General features: G+C 46.1%; 1 protein-coding gene across 1 annotated transcript in view; it reads left to right on the top strand.

Moving 5' to 3' along the window:
• Nucleotides 1–18,322, top strand: part of cacna2d3a (calcium channel, voltage-dependent, alpha 2/delta subunit 3a) — a 176,053-nt gene that overhangs the window by 104,908 nt on the left and 52,823 nt on the right. Inside the window, 13 exon segments of the mRNA XM_042098691.1 lie at nt 814–831; nt 6,186–6,257; nt 6,463–6,543; nt 7,864–7,938; nt 11,352–11,435; nt 11,712–11,783; nt 12,151–12,212; nt 12,717–12,784; nt 14,351–14,396; nt 14,748–14,845; nt 15,580–15,673; nt 15,939–16,034; nt 16,179–16,300. Coding sequence (XP_041954625.1) covers nt 814–831; nt 6,186–6,257; nt 6,463–6,543; nt 7,864–7,938; nt 11,352–11,435; nt 11,712–11,783; nt 12,151–12,212; nt 12,717–12,784; nt 14,351–14,396; nt 14,748–14,845; nt 15,580–15,673; nt 15,939–16,034; nt 16,179–16,300 — 988 coding nt within the window.

Here is an 18,322-nt window from a genome sequence, read left to right as displayed (position 1 = left end):
CATTGACAGTATGTCACAAGACTTTGAAAGGATTACAAATATAGACTTGGTGTTTTTTTTTTCCTTCATTGTATTTTTCTGTTGAAATATAATCCATAATAATGTCTGGTAGTCTGTGCTGTTGATGCCATAAGCAAGTATACCCTAATCACCTTGTTTACCCAAAGGGAACATACGTAATCATTTTATTTTGTATAATACACTGCACCAGTCAAGGAGAGTGTGTGTGTCCAGGTACTCAACTTAGCTGTGGTCACATGTCACTGAGTGGCATAAAATGGTCAGAAACTTTAAAAGGCTGCTGCTATGAATTGTTTATTTGAGCCGTAGTAATTATTCTTTATAATGCTGTCTTTACAAAGCGGTACTCATAAAATCATGTGTAAAAGTTAATGATATCTGACTGTATGTTGGCTGAATGTTCTTAATAATATGACAGGTAATGAATTCCTACGAGGAGTTTTTACAGACATTTGAAATTGCTACTGTGTGGGGCTTGTAGTCTATAACTGTTTTGCATTGGGGGCAGGGAGACTCTGCAGGAACCATTGCAATTTTCACAAACAATCTAATCTTTTAAATCATTCCTCGCTGATATTTTTGTTTTCTGCTAGTGAATTGGAAAAAGCAACAGAAGTTCATTTTCTGAACTGTTGCTCTTCCCTCAGTTGAACTGATCCTGTTGCTCTTCCCTCAGTTGAACTGATCCTGTTCACTGACCGCTGTTGTTTGTTTGTTTGTTTGTGTTTGTGTGTGTTTTTGTTTTCCTCTCTGTATTTGTATGTTTGTTTTGGAATCTCTCCTTTGCCTTAGCTTCCTCAGGCTCAGCAGGTAAAACATCAGTGATCAACCTCCCCATCACTTGTGCAGGGTTTGAGCTCACAGTCATCAACGGACATTGTGCTTGTGTGTGTGTTGTCCATGCTCCATGTGGTAACAACTTTATGTCGCCAGAGGCACTACATGCTAAGCATCACCTGTGTGTGTGTGTGTGTGTGTGTGTGTGTGTGTGTGTGTGTGTGTGTGTGTGTGTGTGTGTGTGTGTGTGTGTGTGTGTGTGTGCGTGCGTGTGCGTGTGTAGTTGTGTGTGTTTGTGTGTACAGTATGTGTGTGTGTGTCAGCATGTTCTCATTCCTAAGCTCATGCTTTCGCTGTTTGGCCAGTGCACAGTCATGCGTGACCTTAGTAATGTGTGTGTGTGTGTGTGTGTGTGTGTGTGTGATCTGTGGCCATGGATGTTCTCAGTCTTCCGCTCAGTGGTCCATAGGGCAGATTGAAGCTCTGGCTTGTTTACTGGGCACGATGCAGCTTTGCAGCTTATTTGCTTTGTACAGTTTGTCCATGTGTGAATGCTATCTGACGGTCTTCTGCACATCAGCATGTTCTTCATTCCAGAATCATGCTTGTGTGTGCATTTCACAGTCACTCATTCAGTCACACACACACACACACACACACACACACACACACACACTCATGAATGCATGCATGCACAAACACATGTACCACATACACTCTCATTTGCATACACAAACATACACTCAATATCACTCATTAATCATTCACATTTCTGCTGCGGTGCATATACTCCATTCTGTATCGGTGGTCAAGTATGAGCACTGTATATGTGCCCCTACTCGATACGTTTGTGTATATATGTGTGTTGTGTGTACACGTGTACTTTCAATGGTCTGTGCTTACACTGAAAGTGCTCACAGGCAGAAACAGGTCAATGCACTGACCCAATCTCTGCCCTTCCGCAGGACTACTACCACTACCACTACTACTCAGTGAAATATAATTGTGTTTTTGTGTGTGTGTGTCTGTGTGTGTGTGTCTGTGTGTGTGTGTCTGTGTGTGTGTGTGTTTGTGAGTGTGTGTTTGTGAGTGTGTGTTTGTGAGTGTGCGTCTGAAAAGAGCACTGACATGTAAGTAATGCAGCTATTGGGCATGTGCGGTGCCTTATGGAGCATTGTGTTTGATAGTGCATACACTAAAGCTGACTATAAACCTGCCTGGGCCTGTTCAAAGGGTCAAATTTTTCACCTAAAGCACACTACACACTACCTCCCACATACACACACACACACACACCCCATACACAGACAGACACAGAGGGCACAGAGTTTTACATCACACACTTGATGGGATGGTGGTTTTATGAAACTAGAGCAACTATAGGAGCTAATTTCATACCATATGAAATGCATAACCATCCTATTACTTTCTCCCATATTGCTCTTACTACCGTTCACCTTGATCCGCCAAGAATACGATTCGCAGTATTTTGATATGCCACGCATCGGCGCTTCTTCCTGTTTACGACCTAGATCGGATCAGATCGGCGCCGTCTCCCCCTTCCCGTCGTGACTCAGAGTAGATGCCTATTGGACTTGCTGCTGGACTCCCATCCTGATATTTATCTCTCTTCGCCACTATGACTCAGAGACTCTGGTCCTAGTCTCTCTCTCTCTCTCTCTCTCTCTGTCTCTCTCTCTCTCTGTCTCTCTCTATCTCTCTCTCTCTCTCTGTCTGCTCTCAAATGGGTTTGTCCGCCTTTCCTCCTTAACGTTCAGGCCTGATCTCTGAGCTCCATGTGGCGGGTGGGGTTGGAGATTTCAAGGCTGATCCGTATCTGCCTCCTCCTTCTCTCTCCTGGGGGCGGGTAGTGGTGGTGGTGGAGCTGCTGTGCTGGATGTGATGCTCAGAGTGGTGCTGGTGATGGTGGTGGTGATCTTGTCGATCGGAGTGTTCCAGAGGTTGCGTCGTCTCCCTGCGCTCGCTTGCCCGCCTCCACCCGTCTCTTCTGAAAGTCGTCCGCTGCCCAGGAGGTTCATCCATCATCCTGCGCCTCATTGGGCTTTGTTTTCCACAGCAAGGGATGAACTGACATTGGAGTGTGTGTGTGTGTGTGTGTGTGTGTGTGTGTGTGTGTGTTTGTGTGTGTGTTTGTGTGTGTGTGTGTGTGTGTGTGTGTGTGTGTGTGTGTGTGTGTGTGTGTGTGTTTGTGTGTGTGTGTGTGTGTGTGTGTGTGTGTGTGTGTGTGTGTGTGCGCGCAGTTGGGAATGGAAGAAAGGGGGCTGAGGGTAAGTGGATTAAAAGGGCTGAATGCTGAGGTAGACCACAGAGAAGTGACCGCAGAGGTCGACCACTCATGTATGAAACTCAGGTATGAAAATCTCCTATAATGTATGCTTGCGCGTGTGCTTGAGCGTTGTTCACTGTGCTTACATCGAACATTCTGTCCGCGCCTCTCAGAGGACACTGGCTTTTCATCTTTAAGCTGACTCGTCACGGGAACAGAGGTCGCCACGGGCACAGGAGCTCCATTTATCTCGGCGACCCAGATAGGCTCGGCGTGGCGGGTGGCAGGTGGCAGGTGAGTGGCCAGCGAGAGCGCGGGGACTGGCAGTGTCCCCTGGAGACCTGAGGGAAAGAGAGAGGAGGAGGAGGAGGAGGAGGAGGAGGAGGAGCGGACGCGGCTGACAGGAGCCCACTCTCATCTCCACATCGGGAAGGAAACGAAAATGAAATGGCGGCCTCGGCCCTTTTCATGCCCCTCTGGGTTTCCTGGCTCTGTAACGACCCTTTGGATGCTCCGTGGGTCACATCATGAGTCTCCAACTTGATATCATTCTTTTTCCCCCTCTTTGTCCCTGTAAGTGATGCATACTGGTATAGCACACAGAATGTGTCTGCATTTATATGTGTGCCGTGTGTTGTGTGTGTGTGTGAATGTGTGTGTTTGTGTATATGGTTTTGTGTTTGTTTCTGTACAAGTTCATCTCACAAGCGTCTGTGCCACCAAATACACACAAAAACACTTTCACATCCACGTACACACTGCACTTTCAGTCATCGCTGTATTCCTCTCACGATACCTGCATCTGCTATTGATAGTTAGGCTCTAATTAGAGGCTTTCTCAGTCAATCCAACTCGGTCAATTTAGTGGAATGAATTTATATCGTTCCCAATTGGCCTATTTCAACATTTTAGTTTAAACAAGCAGATGGAGAAAAACAGATGGATTGAAAGTAATATCTATTGCGGTGTGAAAATGGAACAGTTCTTTTGAGTAATGCATAAATTATAGTTCCTCTTTGATGATTCAGAAAACATTCAGAAAACATTTTTATCTGTCAGGCACACCTACAAAAACATGCACATGGTAGTTGTTAAAAAGGGCCATCTGTCTACAGGTGTATGGTAATTGTTGAGATCAGATTCAGAATCAGATTGAGTATGGGCCTGTGTGTATGTGTGTGTGTGTGTGTGTGTGTGCGTGTGTGAGAGAGAGAGAGCGAGAGAGAGAGAGAGAGAGAGTGTCCAGGCCCTCTCTCGTTTCGATCAGAGGGAGATAATGAATCTCTTTACCCCAGCCGCGTTTGTCATCAGCTGCTAATTACTCCGTCTCCCCAACAGCTGTGTGTCTGTGCTCCCCCTCACCTGAGCCCCCCGACTGTGATAAACCAAGCGTAACACACACACACACACACACACACACACACACACACACACACACACACACACACACACACACATTGTCATTGCTAGCTTTTCTCTTCATGTAACACATATTCCCTCTCACCCATCAGTACACAAAATAGAACATTGACTATATTTACATGCACTTTAGCATCCCGGTTTTGTATTTGTGTAAACATCATATCCTGATTTCAGAACCCTACTAAATACTAAAGTCCATGTAAACACAGTCATTGTAAGCAACTGTGTCACAGACTCGGAGAGACAGAGTTTAATTCATTTATTTGTCATCCTTGAAGCCCCATCTTGGCCACGAAGGCCATTCCAGGTCAACATTACTGGTAATTGCACCACATCAGGTCTGTATAAATGACAGTGTGCAAAGTCATATACCTTGGGTAACAGTGGCGTAAAAATCCATGCACTCCATATAGACCAGTGGAACGTGATAGTGAAGAGAATAAGGACATTTATAGCATCTTATTTATGGAGGAGAGGGTGTCTCGTCTGACTGTCCTGAGTCCGTATCGATCAGTCGCCCCCCACTGGGACTATGCTGTGTTACCACCGTTATATCTGTCTGCGGATAGATCCACAACTCAGAGTGTTCTCCGCAGGCAAACAAACCAGCGTAGAGGTCAGCTGTGTACAGTCTCACAAGGACAAGAGTAAGTGCATTGACCTTAGAGGCGCTCTCTGGCAGGAACACCGTCAGGTGAGGGCATTGGTGGTGGATGGGTGGGGGCACAATGTGACACATTTGCGACGTGTATGCATACTGGGGAGTACATACAGTATATGAGCTCCTGTACTTGTATGTCTGTTTCTAATACACTGTGAAGCTGATCATACACTAAGCAACTTTTTCAGCAACGTTGCTGGGCAATGTTCCTAAGTGGTGTTGTTCTGACTGACACATTCCCTTCAATATTGAGCCACAATTACTTTTTCTGTTTTCAAGGCTTTCATGAACATCCAATCAGTAACCCGTCATGTGGTTGTCCAGCAACATTGCCCAAAAAGTTGCCCCATGTATCATCACCTTAACAGTAACGTACAGTGAAATAGAGTGCATCTCTCTATACTGTAGACATAATACATAGCATTTGTCTATAAAAGCAGTGAACGGTCTTTATTAACCAGTTACAGAGGGTTTGATTATCTATGTATCATAGCGGTGTTCCTGTTGTTTGGCATTAAAGCCTCCTGCAGCAATGAATCTGGTTTACAAGGAGTTTATAAGACAACCCACTTCAACTCATCTTAAAAAAAAAACTAAAAAAAAACTTGTTAGCTTTTTACCATAACAACCACTCTAGTGGCCTTGGTACTGAGGTTCAGAATGTATCCCTACATGCTGGTCAAAGAAACTCAGAAATCATTCAGTGGATGTGAAATGAAAACAAAATCACTGAGCATCATATGAAGACATGTTTGGACCCCTACAGCATGCCACTTGTGAAGTATCCCCTAGCTCTTCAGAGGGAGTGCTGTGGAATCAGAGAGAGCTCAGGGGAGTCATGGTTGAGGTAATGTTGATGAAGCACTGTGGATCACAGGCTTCCTGCTTATATTTCATTTAGGGACCACAGAGGTCTGTTAGGACCTGTTTCTGCGTTGGCTCGTACCATCTGTCTTCATCTCTTCACCCCTGATCTGTCTATCCCTCCCTCCCTCCCTCTGTTCTTTTTTTCTTCAGATGGAGGACAGCGGGGGCCCTGTGATGATGACCACGGTAGCCATGCCGGTGTTCAGCACCAAGAATGAGACGGTGAGTCGCCACCAGCCCAGTCACTGCAATCATAGCAGATGAAAGGGGATTCACTGTTGTTTATGACCCGAGAGCTCTTCCCTCAGCCACAGGCGGATTGTTCTTCATAACCCTCCACATGGCTCTTTGTGCTGGATGTAGGTTTTCTGCATGATCGCTGCTGCCATTGTGCTGAAATGTGACCCATGTCTGGTCTGATTGACAGAGGAACAGAGGCATCCTGCTGGGAGTGGTGGGCACCGATGTCCCTGTCTCGGAGCTGCTGAAGGCCATCCCCAAATGGAAGGTACTGACCCCTAGCCTAGAAATCCAGACGCACCCTAGGGGCAGCAAATCTAATTTGCTGCCCGGGCTAACTGACCCCCACATGAACAGGCACCGCATCAGACCACAACACCAGAGTACAAACACAGAGACATCACGTCTGTCACATGACAGCTCCCTGTTCAGCTAAATAAACGGCTCAACTGACTGGAGCTCTACCACAGCATTACAGGGAAGCTACACCGGGCATGTAACTGAAGCACTCCATTGGCACCGTGGTTTTTTTTTTTCTTTTCGAACGTACGCGCCGCAGTCACGTCAGGTGTATACCTTTAATTAAAGTGGAAGCTAATTGTTGCAGCAGACGCAACACAAACGGAAAGCTTCAGTTACGCGCCTGGTGTACTGTAGCTTCCTTGTTACAGCTTCCCTGTTACAGCAGCGGCCTGCGTTGATTTAGTAAATAGCTTTAGTAAATAGATAAGGTAAGCAATGCTGGGTGATGCCCAAAGTATTGCATGTTAGAAATCGCTTAGCATTGCTTACCCTACCTTTAAATCATCAATCCCAAAGTTTACTTCGGACTAGGCTTGGCTTTATATTTAAATTGTCTTCATGTCGACCCTGTACTGTATGTCAAACACACATATTATAAACACAGAACTGTCATCACTGACTGATTACACTGGAATTCTACCCATCTGCATATGTATTGCTCTGGTTGCTCAATATTGATTTATATGTACAAGTCTTGATCCTGCGCCTCGGCGGCATCTCGTCTGTCAGCAGTGGGGTTCCGAGAGCGTTTTGTTTTCCCTTTTGTCTGATTGCTTTTACGCTCCTTCTTAATGGAGCGCGCCAAGAGTGGCAGCAAAATTGTAGCGTTGATGCTCTGCTGACTGCGACCCACACCCAGAGGGTTTGTGTGTGTCTGTGGGTCTGTTGTGTGTGTGAGTTGGGGGGGGGGGGGGGGGGGGTTGGAAGTTAATTTCTGAAATATCATTAAGAAGAGATGAGAAGGCTTTGTGCCAGAGTCTTTGTTTGACATTTGAAATGTGTTATTCAACGAAGCCCTCCCTGATGACGGCGCGTGTCAGGAAATGAATGTTGCACCCCGCTCGGCGCTTTGAACGATTGCCATCAAGGGGTCGACGTGGAAATCCCCCTCTATTCCTCAATGCACTTCCTCCCAGCTGAAAATTGCAATGAGCTTGATTGGGCCTCTGATATTAGATTGATAATAAAAAGACGTGTTTGATGTGATGTGCTGACTAGAGCTAGTGTGAAATGTGTTGTTTTTCTGCGTTTTCATGATTGTGTGTATGTTTGTGTTTACTTCTAGCTGGGCATCCATGGATATGCCTTTGCCATAACCAACAACGGCTACATCCTTACCCACCCAGACCTGAGACCATTGGTAAATATTTCACCCTTTAGCTAAACGTCTCTTTATGTGTATATTAGAATGTGTGTATCAGGAGTGCAACTGTTTCATTTGTGAACTGTGAACATTTCCTTGTTTGGGGATATTAGTCAGAACTGTATGCTCTTTGTGAGTGTGTGAGTATGTGCATGTCATTTGTGAGTGTGTGTGTATGTGCGCATCCTCATGTGTTCTGGTATTTAAGCAGTGAAGTGATCAGCCCTTTCCCTAGGACTGATGATGGACTCCCCCCCCCACCACACACACACACACACACACACACACACACACACACACACACACACACACACACTCACACACACACACTCACACACTCTCCCTCTCCTGAATGGCAGTGATTAGAGCCATTGTCTTCCTGGGATTTGTATTTTTGTCTCTCCCCAGTCCGGAGAAACCTGGAGCGAGAGAGACAAGCCTGTCTGCCAGCCAGCCTCGGCCTCCCAGTGCCAGCTTTTAATCGCCATCTAATTAGGAGCCCAAATGAGATGTGTTTAAGTGATAATGAAAGGGTTCCAGGCCGCGCTTCATGCGCTTAGATGAATGGGTATTTGGAAGTGTGTTGGGGTTAAATCATAGTTCTGTCGAGCCCTGCAGACCCCTTTGGCCCCCCCTTGCATACCTCACCACGCAGATGCTCCCTCTCGCTAGCCCACCCTGCCAGCAAGAGCCTGTTGGCCAACTGACGTGGTTAGGATCGAATTCTTTCTCCTTTTCGAAAGCATTTTATCACAGGTGTTCCTGCGTGTTAATCTGAAGAGTTTAGTTTGAGTGTGGGTAGATTGTATGTGACAGATAGGTGTTTGGTTTAAGAAGTGCAGTGTAATGGATTGCTCCAAAGCAGCCTATTCCATGCTACATTTACTTTTTGAAAAAATACATCCTGGCAATAAGTGAAACTTGGCAATGAGTGTTTTGCTTTTGCTCTGTTGCAATCCCAGCTATTTTTTTTTTCTAAAAAAGGAAATGCAGAGATTCTCTCTATTTAGTTAAGTAAGAAAAGGAGATTTACCAGGCAACCATGACTTAGATCTAGATTTGATTGCACAGACAAATTAAAACAATGGTGACACTTCATTTCAGGCAGTAATCCGGAGTATTATTGTATTTTGAGGGAGAGAGACAGACAGAGAGAGAGAGAGAGAGAGAGAGTGAGAGAGATGGAACAGGTCAGGGAGTGCATCCTTCTATGTTTCAGCTTGCCCAGGCTTGCCCTATCATTATGGGCCCTGGCAATTTCCTCCGCCTGCTAGGGTGGGAAAGGATGAGGTGGACACAGGTGAACGAGACGGGAAACCACATTCGGACAACAACAGCAGAGGGCCAAGGTGACAAAGAGAGAACCATGAGGTTCAGGATGGAGCTCCTCCAAGGTCCATATCTATTCCAAAACTAGAAGAGGAGAAGGACGATTGGACAGAGAGAAAGAGAGACAGGCAGACAGAGAGGAAAAACAACATAGAGAGAGAGAGAGAGAGAGAGAACAGCAGCTGAAAGAGAAATGGGAGATCGCTGAGATAACAAGGAGAATCACTGAGATAACAAGCCGTCCTGATGGGAGGCCTGGATGGGAAGCAACAGACAGTCAACCTGGGTCAGTGAGAGAGGGCGGGCGAGAGACATGGCCTCACACAGCTATCTCACCTGACTGACAGGAGAGCAGCCCCCCCATGGTAGCAGGATGAAGAGAAGACATGCTGTGAACAGAGATGACTGAAACGGGGGAAATGATGGAAGCATTAGAAAAGATGGGAGATGCGGCCGACAAATTGTAAGATGAAGAAACGGAGGGATTGATCGATTCTGGCCTGGGGAGGAGGTGCTGAGAGATAGAGGGATAGGAAAACATGGAGGTGAAAGAGAGCGGGTGATTGAGGCAGGCGGGAGTGGATATGAGGGTTGGCCTCAGAGTTTGGTGTCAGAGACGTTTGTTTGTTGTGTAGAGAGAAAGAGAGAAAGAGAGATTCCCCTCTCCCATTACTCAGTCCAGGATATTAGATAGGAGAGATGATTTGCAAGAGTATCTTAACAATGAATCAAAGATAGAGATGGAACAGGTGGACGCAGTAAATATGACAGACAGACAGAAAAGACAAACACACACACACACACACACATACACACACACACACACACACACACACACACACACACACACACACATATATACATTCATACACGCATACATGTACATGTATACAGTATGTGCATATTATACATGAAAACAAATGTGTATAAAACTGCATAGCTACTATGTAAAGCATAACATGTACCACCCTGCTCGTTCATCTGGTTCATCCTTAGTTTGAGAGCAGCTGATGGAAAATACACTCCAGACCCCAGAGCTTGGTTGCCAGTGTCATGAAGTGTTGAGACATGTTTCTGTATAGTAGTGTTAACTATTGTGCTGAGTGGTCCTTTCTGTGTGAATGGCCCCAGAGAAGCCAGGCTTTCAGATGAGTTTATCTGAGTGGGTTGCTTCAATTGGAGTAATGTTGTCAACCTGGTGTACAACAGCATAAAACAATGCTCCTGCCACCACCACAGTCTGCTGAAAGGGCTTTGCACAGCCCCTGAGCTTTCTTATGACACAGAGGGAGAGTTGTGTGCTGCTAGTCCCGGCTCCAGCCTGTAGGTACTGTAGCTCTGTTGCTATCCCAGCTATTCCCAAATATCTCTAATGGGCGCCACAGTCCGCTAAAACTGCAGCAGCAGGGGTCTGCACAGCCCTAGGGCCTCCAGCCTGACAGTAGTGCGGCACACTCTGCTACCGACAATTGATTATTTTCATTTCCGCTGTTTTCTAATGGCACCCTAAGTGTGTGGCACCCTTAAGCCTTCTTATGATCAGTAGCAGGAATGCGACCCTTTGTGCATGTTTGTGTGTGTGTTTGGTTTTGTGTTTCTGTGTCTGTGTTTATGTTTATGTGTGTGTCAGGTTAGCATAGTTCACCCATAAGCACCAGTCTCTATATTCCTGATGTTTCCCACAATGGACACTAGAGGGCAGTGTGTGACTGTGCAGGGGAGCCTTTGACTCCTTTAGCAGGATGGACGGCATATCCTGCATGGTGTGATTTTTAACAGCTGTCCCCTCAGTGGGCCTTCCCCCCCCCTCTGAAGAGTAAACACGAAGGTGAAGCAGTGTGTACAGTGACGCAAACAACATTTCACGATTAACACAGTACGATCTTTTTTAATTACTGCCCCAATATCAGCCAATATCCAACATCAGCTCGTGCTGAAAAGCTTTGAGAGATCCATGATGACAAGTCTGCCAGATAGACTGCTCTTCCTCACTGATATCCCTACCTGAGATTAGCATGAGAATGAACAGAGTGCAGAGTGAGAGGATTGTGACGAGTGTGTTTGTCGTTCTCCATTGCCAGTATGAAGAGGGCAAGAAGAGGAAGAAGCCCAACTACAGCAGTGTGGATCTGTCGGAGGTGGAGTGGGAGGACAAGGAAGACATGGTGAGTTCAGCCCTTCACAGCTCTCAACAGTAGAAGTGCAGGTTTTTCAGATCTCCCAGAAGCTTCAGTGGGGAGTAGAAATAAGGATCTCTGATCATTTAAGGATGTCTGATCACCCAGTTTATTGTATATTTTAACCATAGCTGTCATACAATCCAGTGACCTGATATTTCCCCACAATCTATCTGTATCCAAGATGTACATGCTGGTTTTAAACCATTTAAAACTGATGGATATGCTGTAAGTGAAATGTGACACACATTTTGTAATTTTCAGTTGCGAAATGCCATGGTGAACAGGAAGACTGGAACTTTCTCGATGGAGGTCAAGAAAACTATCGATAAAGGGGTAAGCAGAGCGAAGCAAAATGGCATAAAAAGCAGGGGAAAATGTCATTTTAAATGTAGCCATATAAAGTGACAGAGAGCACTCATAATTATCTTTAATGACGGCTTTATTGCGCTAAGTGCTTCAAAAGTGGCTGTGGAGTGTGTCGGTTGGAGTAGAAGTAGTGCTGGAGAGTTGCTGAGGATGTTTGTGTAGCGGAGAGAGCCATCCAAAGCCCTGCTGAGAGGAAGAATGAGTCCTCATGTCACAGCCCTCTCCCACTCCCCGCCATTACAACGTGTGTGTGTGTGTGTGTGTGTGTGTGTGTGTGTGTGTGTGTGTGTGTGTGTGTGTGTGTGTGTGTGTGTGTGTGTGTGTGCACTTACAGAGACGTGTTCTGGTTCTGCACAATGACTACTACTACACGGACATCAAGGGGACCCCCTTCAGGTAAGGTCTATGGATGTCTTTGTTTCACAGGAAATGGATAATTAAATGAATATTTTTCAGTCCTCACAACTTTATTTGGTTTTTGTTAGCATCCAGTTTCTCTGTCTGACACACACACACACACACACACACACACACACACACACACACACACACACACACACACACACACACACACACACACACACACAGTCAAGCAGTAAGATAGTAAGCAGTCCATTTTGAGTAGAAGTTAAAAGTTGGCTGGTATTTAGCTGACACTATTAAAGTTGACTCCAGGCCGACCAATAGTCTGGCGGTGACATTGGTACTCCTCCATTGGTGTTTGTACCATGAATGTAGAGGTTGGGAGTAGCACACAGCACTTTTCACAGAGAAGATGATCTCCAAAGATGGGCCAGCAGAGTCACCTCCCGGGTGGTAACATGGCTTCACATAGCATGGTCTACGGGGCGCAATAGAGAATAAGGGGCTTTGTTAATGTCTGTTTGGTTCTCTCTGCAGTCTAGGGGTGGCCCTCTCCAGGGGACATGGGAAATATTTCTTCAGAGGGAGTGTCACCATAGAGGAAGGTAAGAGTCCCCACACAGCATTACACATAAGACACATACAGTACACATACACATACACATACACAAAGGGGAGGGGATCTAAAGATTTTAGAGTGGAACACACTAGAATCTTTTGTCTAAATGCTGCTGTTTTTCTATATGTCCAACTTTCTGACAGTCTCACTTTCACTCTAGCCCCATATAAAAGTGTTTTTTTTTTTCTTCTTTTTCTGCTTTGTTTATTTCACAGAGGAAGTTAAGTGCCTTGGTTGTGTTTGAGAGGGGGGGCCTAAGCCTATGTGTGTCTGTGTGTGTGTGTGTGAGAGAATATATGTGGCTGTATATATAAGCATGTGTGTTAGTGTGTGTGTGTGTATGTGTGTGTGCGTCTGTATGTTTTTGCCAGGTACCCGTGCACTTCCTTGCGGTTCCCCCAGGATCATGCGTGTTAATATTCATCCTCACACACGGCGTGCGCATTTCAAAACACGGGTTGGCGGGTGGGACGACGGGAGCATGACTTGGCGTTTCCCTCATGTTAAGAGATGTCAGGACTGATAGAAACGGACATTTTTCATCCCGCACAGCCGATGAATTATGAATGAAAAGCCGGGTAGAGGGGAGCGGAGGAGAGCAGAGTGTCCGGGGCACACACAGGGATTATGGGGGAATGATCACATCTGCTCTCATGCAATACAGTTATTATAGGCCTGCTGGGCTGGACAGACCTCACGCCCCAAACACACATTCAGCACACACACACACACACACACACACACACACACACACACACACAGACACACACACACACACACACACTCGCTCAAATACACATGGACACACAGACACACACACACACACACACACACACATACACACACACACACAAATGTATATATACACTCACACAAACTTGTACACAAACTTGTACACACACACACACACACACACATATGCATAGTAACCCAGTCCACACACACACATGCACTAGGATGTCTGTTGAGCTGCCCCTCGTTAGCTATGGGGCATATCCTGCATCTGCGGTCTGCTGCTGTGGAGCTGCTAGCAGTGCAGCATTAGATGTGCAATTAGAAGGAAATTAGGGACTCGGATTTTCCTCTCAGCAAGCTGTTGTGTTGTTATTTTTTGATGGAGTTATTTTGATTTATTTGTTGGGACTGCTTGCCAACATTTCTAAAGTTTTTCAGTTGTTTTGATGTTGCCCTGGAATGGCTTACAAAGTTTTGATTAACTAAATTGTGTGTGTGTGTGTTTGTGTGTGTGTGTGTGTGTGTGTGTGTGTGTGTGTGTGTGTGTACGTGTGTGTGTGAGGATGTGTATGTCTGTGTCTGTCTATGTGTGCGTTAATGCACAATGGCACGCACACCTCGATGAGTGTGTTTATGGCCATTTATCACGCAACATACCACGCGCTGACAGACCTTGTGGCGACACGGCGTCGCCAGGGACAGCCCATCTCCGTAAGAACGCAGATGGTGTGGGACTCTGTCGACCTGCGGTTTGCAAAGCACTATCCCAAAGGCTCATGGGTAACTGTCTGTGTGTGTGTTTGTGTGTGTTTTTTAGGATTACATGACCTGGAGCACCCTGATGTGGCCTTGGCAGATGAGTGGTAAGGCTCACACACACGCTGAGTTCCCAGCATGCTTTTTTCATTGAGTGTGTGGACCTCTTGTGGCGGTCCTTTTATGTGTGTGTGTGTGTGTGTGTGTGAAGAACAGCTTGTTTGGAGTTTGGGTTATGTTGTTTTGCTCCTCTGTTTGCTTTGTCAGACTGGTAATGGATCTGTTTGTGTTACTGCTTTGCGTTTCTTTGAGGTTTTGTGCAAAATTATGAAGGGTTTATGTGCATGGGTATACCGTCCATGCTTGCATATACAGTACATGTGCAGCTGTCTATTCCTGCATGTCCATGTCCTTGTGTTTCTGTTTGTGTATTTATCGTGTGTGTTTGTGACCTGCAGGACCTACTGCAACACAGACGAGCACCCTGAGCATCGTTACCTGTCCCAGACTGAAGCCATCAAGCTCTACCTCAGTGGCCGAGAGCCACACCTCAAGTGTGAGTACAGCCGGATTATACGGTAGTCTTTAGTTATACTGACTACACTCACTCAGTCAACAACTTACTCATTCAACCACTTATTCACTCACCCACTCACTCACTCACTCACTCACTTATTGACTCACTCACTCACTCACTCACTCACTCACTTATTGACTCACTCACTCACTCACTCACTCACTCACTTATTGACTCACTCACTCACTCACTTATTGACTCACTCACTCACTCACTCACTCACTCACTCACTCACTCACTCACTCACTCACTCTCCCACTCACTCACACACTCACTCACTCACTCACTCACTCACTCACTCACTCACTCACTCACTCACCCACTCACTCAATCTTTGACTCTCACACTTCTTTTCTCTTCTCGTCTTGGACTCACTCACTGACTTGCATAACAAGTCACTGTCATTCTCATATCCAGCTATCTCAATACCTTTTGATATCCAATATCATTTCATTCACTTCAGCTGCACTCGCACTAACATACACAATAACTCACTCACTCAGTCACTCACTCAGTCACTCACTCAGTCACTCACTCAGTCACTCACTCCCTCACTCACTCACTCACTCACTCACTCACTCACTCACTCACTCAGTAACTGCATTACATAGTCTAATCTCATGCATTTCTCCTCACTCTTTCTATTGATGTAGGTTGCGTTGGTTTGTTTTCTGATGCTATTGTTGTGTTCCTGGTTGTTGTTGTTGTCATAGGTGACAAGGAGCTGATTCAGGAGGTGCTGTTTGATGCTGTGGTAACGGCTCCCCTGGAGGCATACTGGACAAGCCTGGCTCTCAACAAATCAGAGTATGCACTCGGATTCTTTCTTTCATCTCTCCTTCATTTGTCTTGTTCATGCTTTTGTCTCTCTTTCTTTCTTTCTTTCTTTCTTTCTTTCTTTCTTTCAGTCTTTTATTTATTTTTTTTCAGTGTTTTCTTTCAGTTCCTCTTCCTGCAGTTTTCAGTCTCTCTATCTCCTCCTCTCTGTTCCTCATCTTTGTTGTTCACTTCCACTCTCATGTTTCGTGTGCAACACAAACCCTCATTCACATTTTTTTCCACTTGGTTGCAGGAACTCTGACAAGGGGGTGGAGATCGCCTACCTGGGCACTCGGACCGGCCTATCGCGGATAAACTTGTTTGTGGTGCCTGATCAGCTGAGCAGTCCGTAAGTAGCGGGTTGGTGGGTGTTTATGTGTCTGGTAGATACCTCTGTGAATGTATAGATTTTGGGGAGTGTTAAATGAAGTTGAATAATGGTTGTGTGTGTGTGTGTGTGTGTGTGTGTGTGGTTGTGTGTGTGTGTTATAAGAGACTTCCTGACAGCTGAAGATAAAGAGGGAGTGTTTACAGCCGACCACTTCCCTCTGTGGTACAAGAGGGCTGCAGAGCAAGTGCCAGGCACCTTCGTCTACTCTTTACCTTTCAACGCAGGTAAGCACACACACACACACACACACACACACACACACACACACACACACACACACACATACACATACAGTATGCACACACACATACAGTATACACACACACATACATACACACATTTAGACGGATACCTTTAAGCATCCTCACACACATAGACTCAAAGTACCACACTAAAGAAATGCACAGTCACAAAAACAACACACACGCATACAGACACAAGGATATTGTAGGACACACACACACACACACACACACACACACACACACACACACACACACACACACACACTCCCACACACTACCACACTCCCACAAGTCATTTTTCATTCACCTCTCAGAAAATATATCATGCTTCACAATTCCCCCAGTCCAAGTGAACACATATCTCAAATCTCCCTCTTTGGTTCGGTATGTGGAAACGTATCAACACAAATACAACACCTCTGAGACAGCTTAGAGTGTTCTCTCTGTCCTCCTCCTCCTTCTCTCTTTTGTCTTCCCTCCTTCCTTTCTCTCTCTCTCATTCTCTTGTTTTCTCTCTTTCATAGTCTCTCTCTCTCTTTTTTCCCTTTATTTCTGTCTCTCTCTGTCTCCATCCCTGTGGGTTTTGTAAATGTCAGAAGGCTGTGCTGTGCTGTGTGCAGCTCTGTGGCTGTGGAGCCAGTTATCTGATTAGGGGGAGATAGCAGCAGCGGACGGGTGGCTCCTCTCCCTCTCTGTCCCTTTCTTTTTTCTCTCCCTCTCCCTCTCTCTGTCTCTCTCTCCCTCTCTCTCCCTCCTAGGGGCCCAAGTGGCCCACGGCTCAGCACTTATTTCCTTCGGCCACTTCAGGGGATTACCTCAAAAAGCCAGCAGTGCAAGACTTAGAGGAGGAACCATTTGGGGTGTTGAGCGTGTGCGTGTGTGTGTGTGTGTGTGTGTGTGTGTGTGTGTGTGTGTGTGTGTATGTGTGTGTGAGTGTGGTATGGTGTGATGTGGTAACGTTTTTTTTTTTTGGGGGGGGGGGGGGGGTGATTAGATGGAGATTAGAATGGACGTTCTGCGGAGGAGAAAGTCTTCCATGGTCAGTCACATGTAGGCTTATCTCCATCAAGGCCACGCAGTAATTAATAGACCGCTTGAACGAGTGAGAGGGGGAGAAGGACAAGAGAAGATGGAGGATAAAGGGATTTAAATGGAGGAGAATGTTTCAGTCCCCCCCACCTCTTTTTCCACTCTCTCTCTCTCTCTCTTTCTCTCTCTCTCCCTCTCTCTTTCTCCCTCTCTTTCTCCTCCACGTCCTGTTTTCCCAGTCGATATTCCAATGTAAACAGGAGAAGTGGGATTGAGATGGAGTGTGAGAGAGAGAGAGAGGAGGGGGTGGCAGTGCTGGGAGAGGACGGGATCGGTTTAGGACAAGGTCCGCAGCGTCTCCTCCGCACCGGTGATTGATGGGCCTCCTCTGCTTTTGAAGTGGTGTGGCTCTCTCTCTCTCTGTGTGTAGGGCATAGGAATACTTCACGGGAATGGAAATCACAAGGCATGGGAGCAGAGTCAGCACAGGAGGATTCTGATCCCGTTGCACTGGATCTTTTGGTGCATTTGTCTGTTTACATTCCCTCTGTGTGTGTATATGTGTGGGTGATTCATGTGTGTGTGTGTGTGTGTATGTGTGTGTGTGTGTGTGTGTGTGTGTGTGTGTGTGTGTGTGTGTGTGTGTGGGTGGTATGTGTGAGCATTTGTGTGTGTGTGTGGGTGTGGGTGTGTGAGCATTCGTGTGTGTGTGGGTGTGGGTGTGTGTGGGAGTCAAAGTGGATTAATACTTGGCTCATCACCCAAGTATTATCATACTATTCACTATGATTATGATGTATAACCAGTGGGGTCCAATGGTGAACTCACCTTGACTGGAGCGACTGCTGGAATGTACTGTAGAACAGACCCCTGTGGCTGTGTGGCAGCTCCTAATCTGGGAAAACAACGCCCCCTCATGGCCACCAGTGGAATCACAACTCAACCAGAGACTTTCCACGAGTCAGTCCAAGA

This window comes from Alosa sapidissima, chromosome 7 (assembly GCF_018492685.1).
Source record: "Alosa sapidissima isolate fAloSap1 chromosome 7, fAloSap1.pri, whole genome shotgun sequence".
Taxonomy (NCBI): domain Eukaryota; kingdom Metazoa; phylum Chordata; class Actinopteri; order Clupeiformes; family Clupeidae; genus Alosa; species Alosa sapidissima.
The sequence above is the reverse complement of the archived record's forward strand: the minus strand, read 5'-3'. Positions and strand labels throughout refer to the sequence as shown.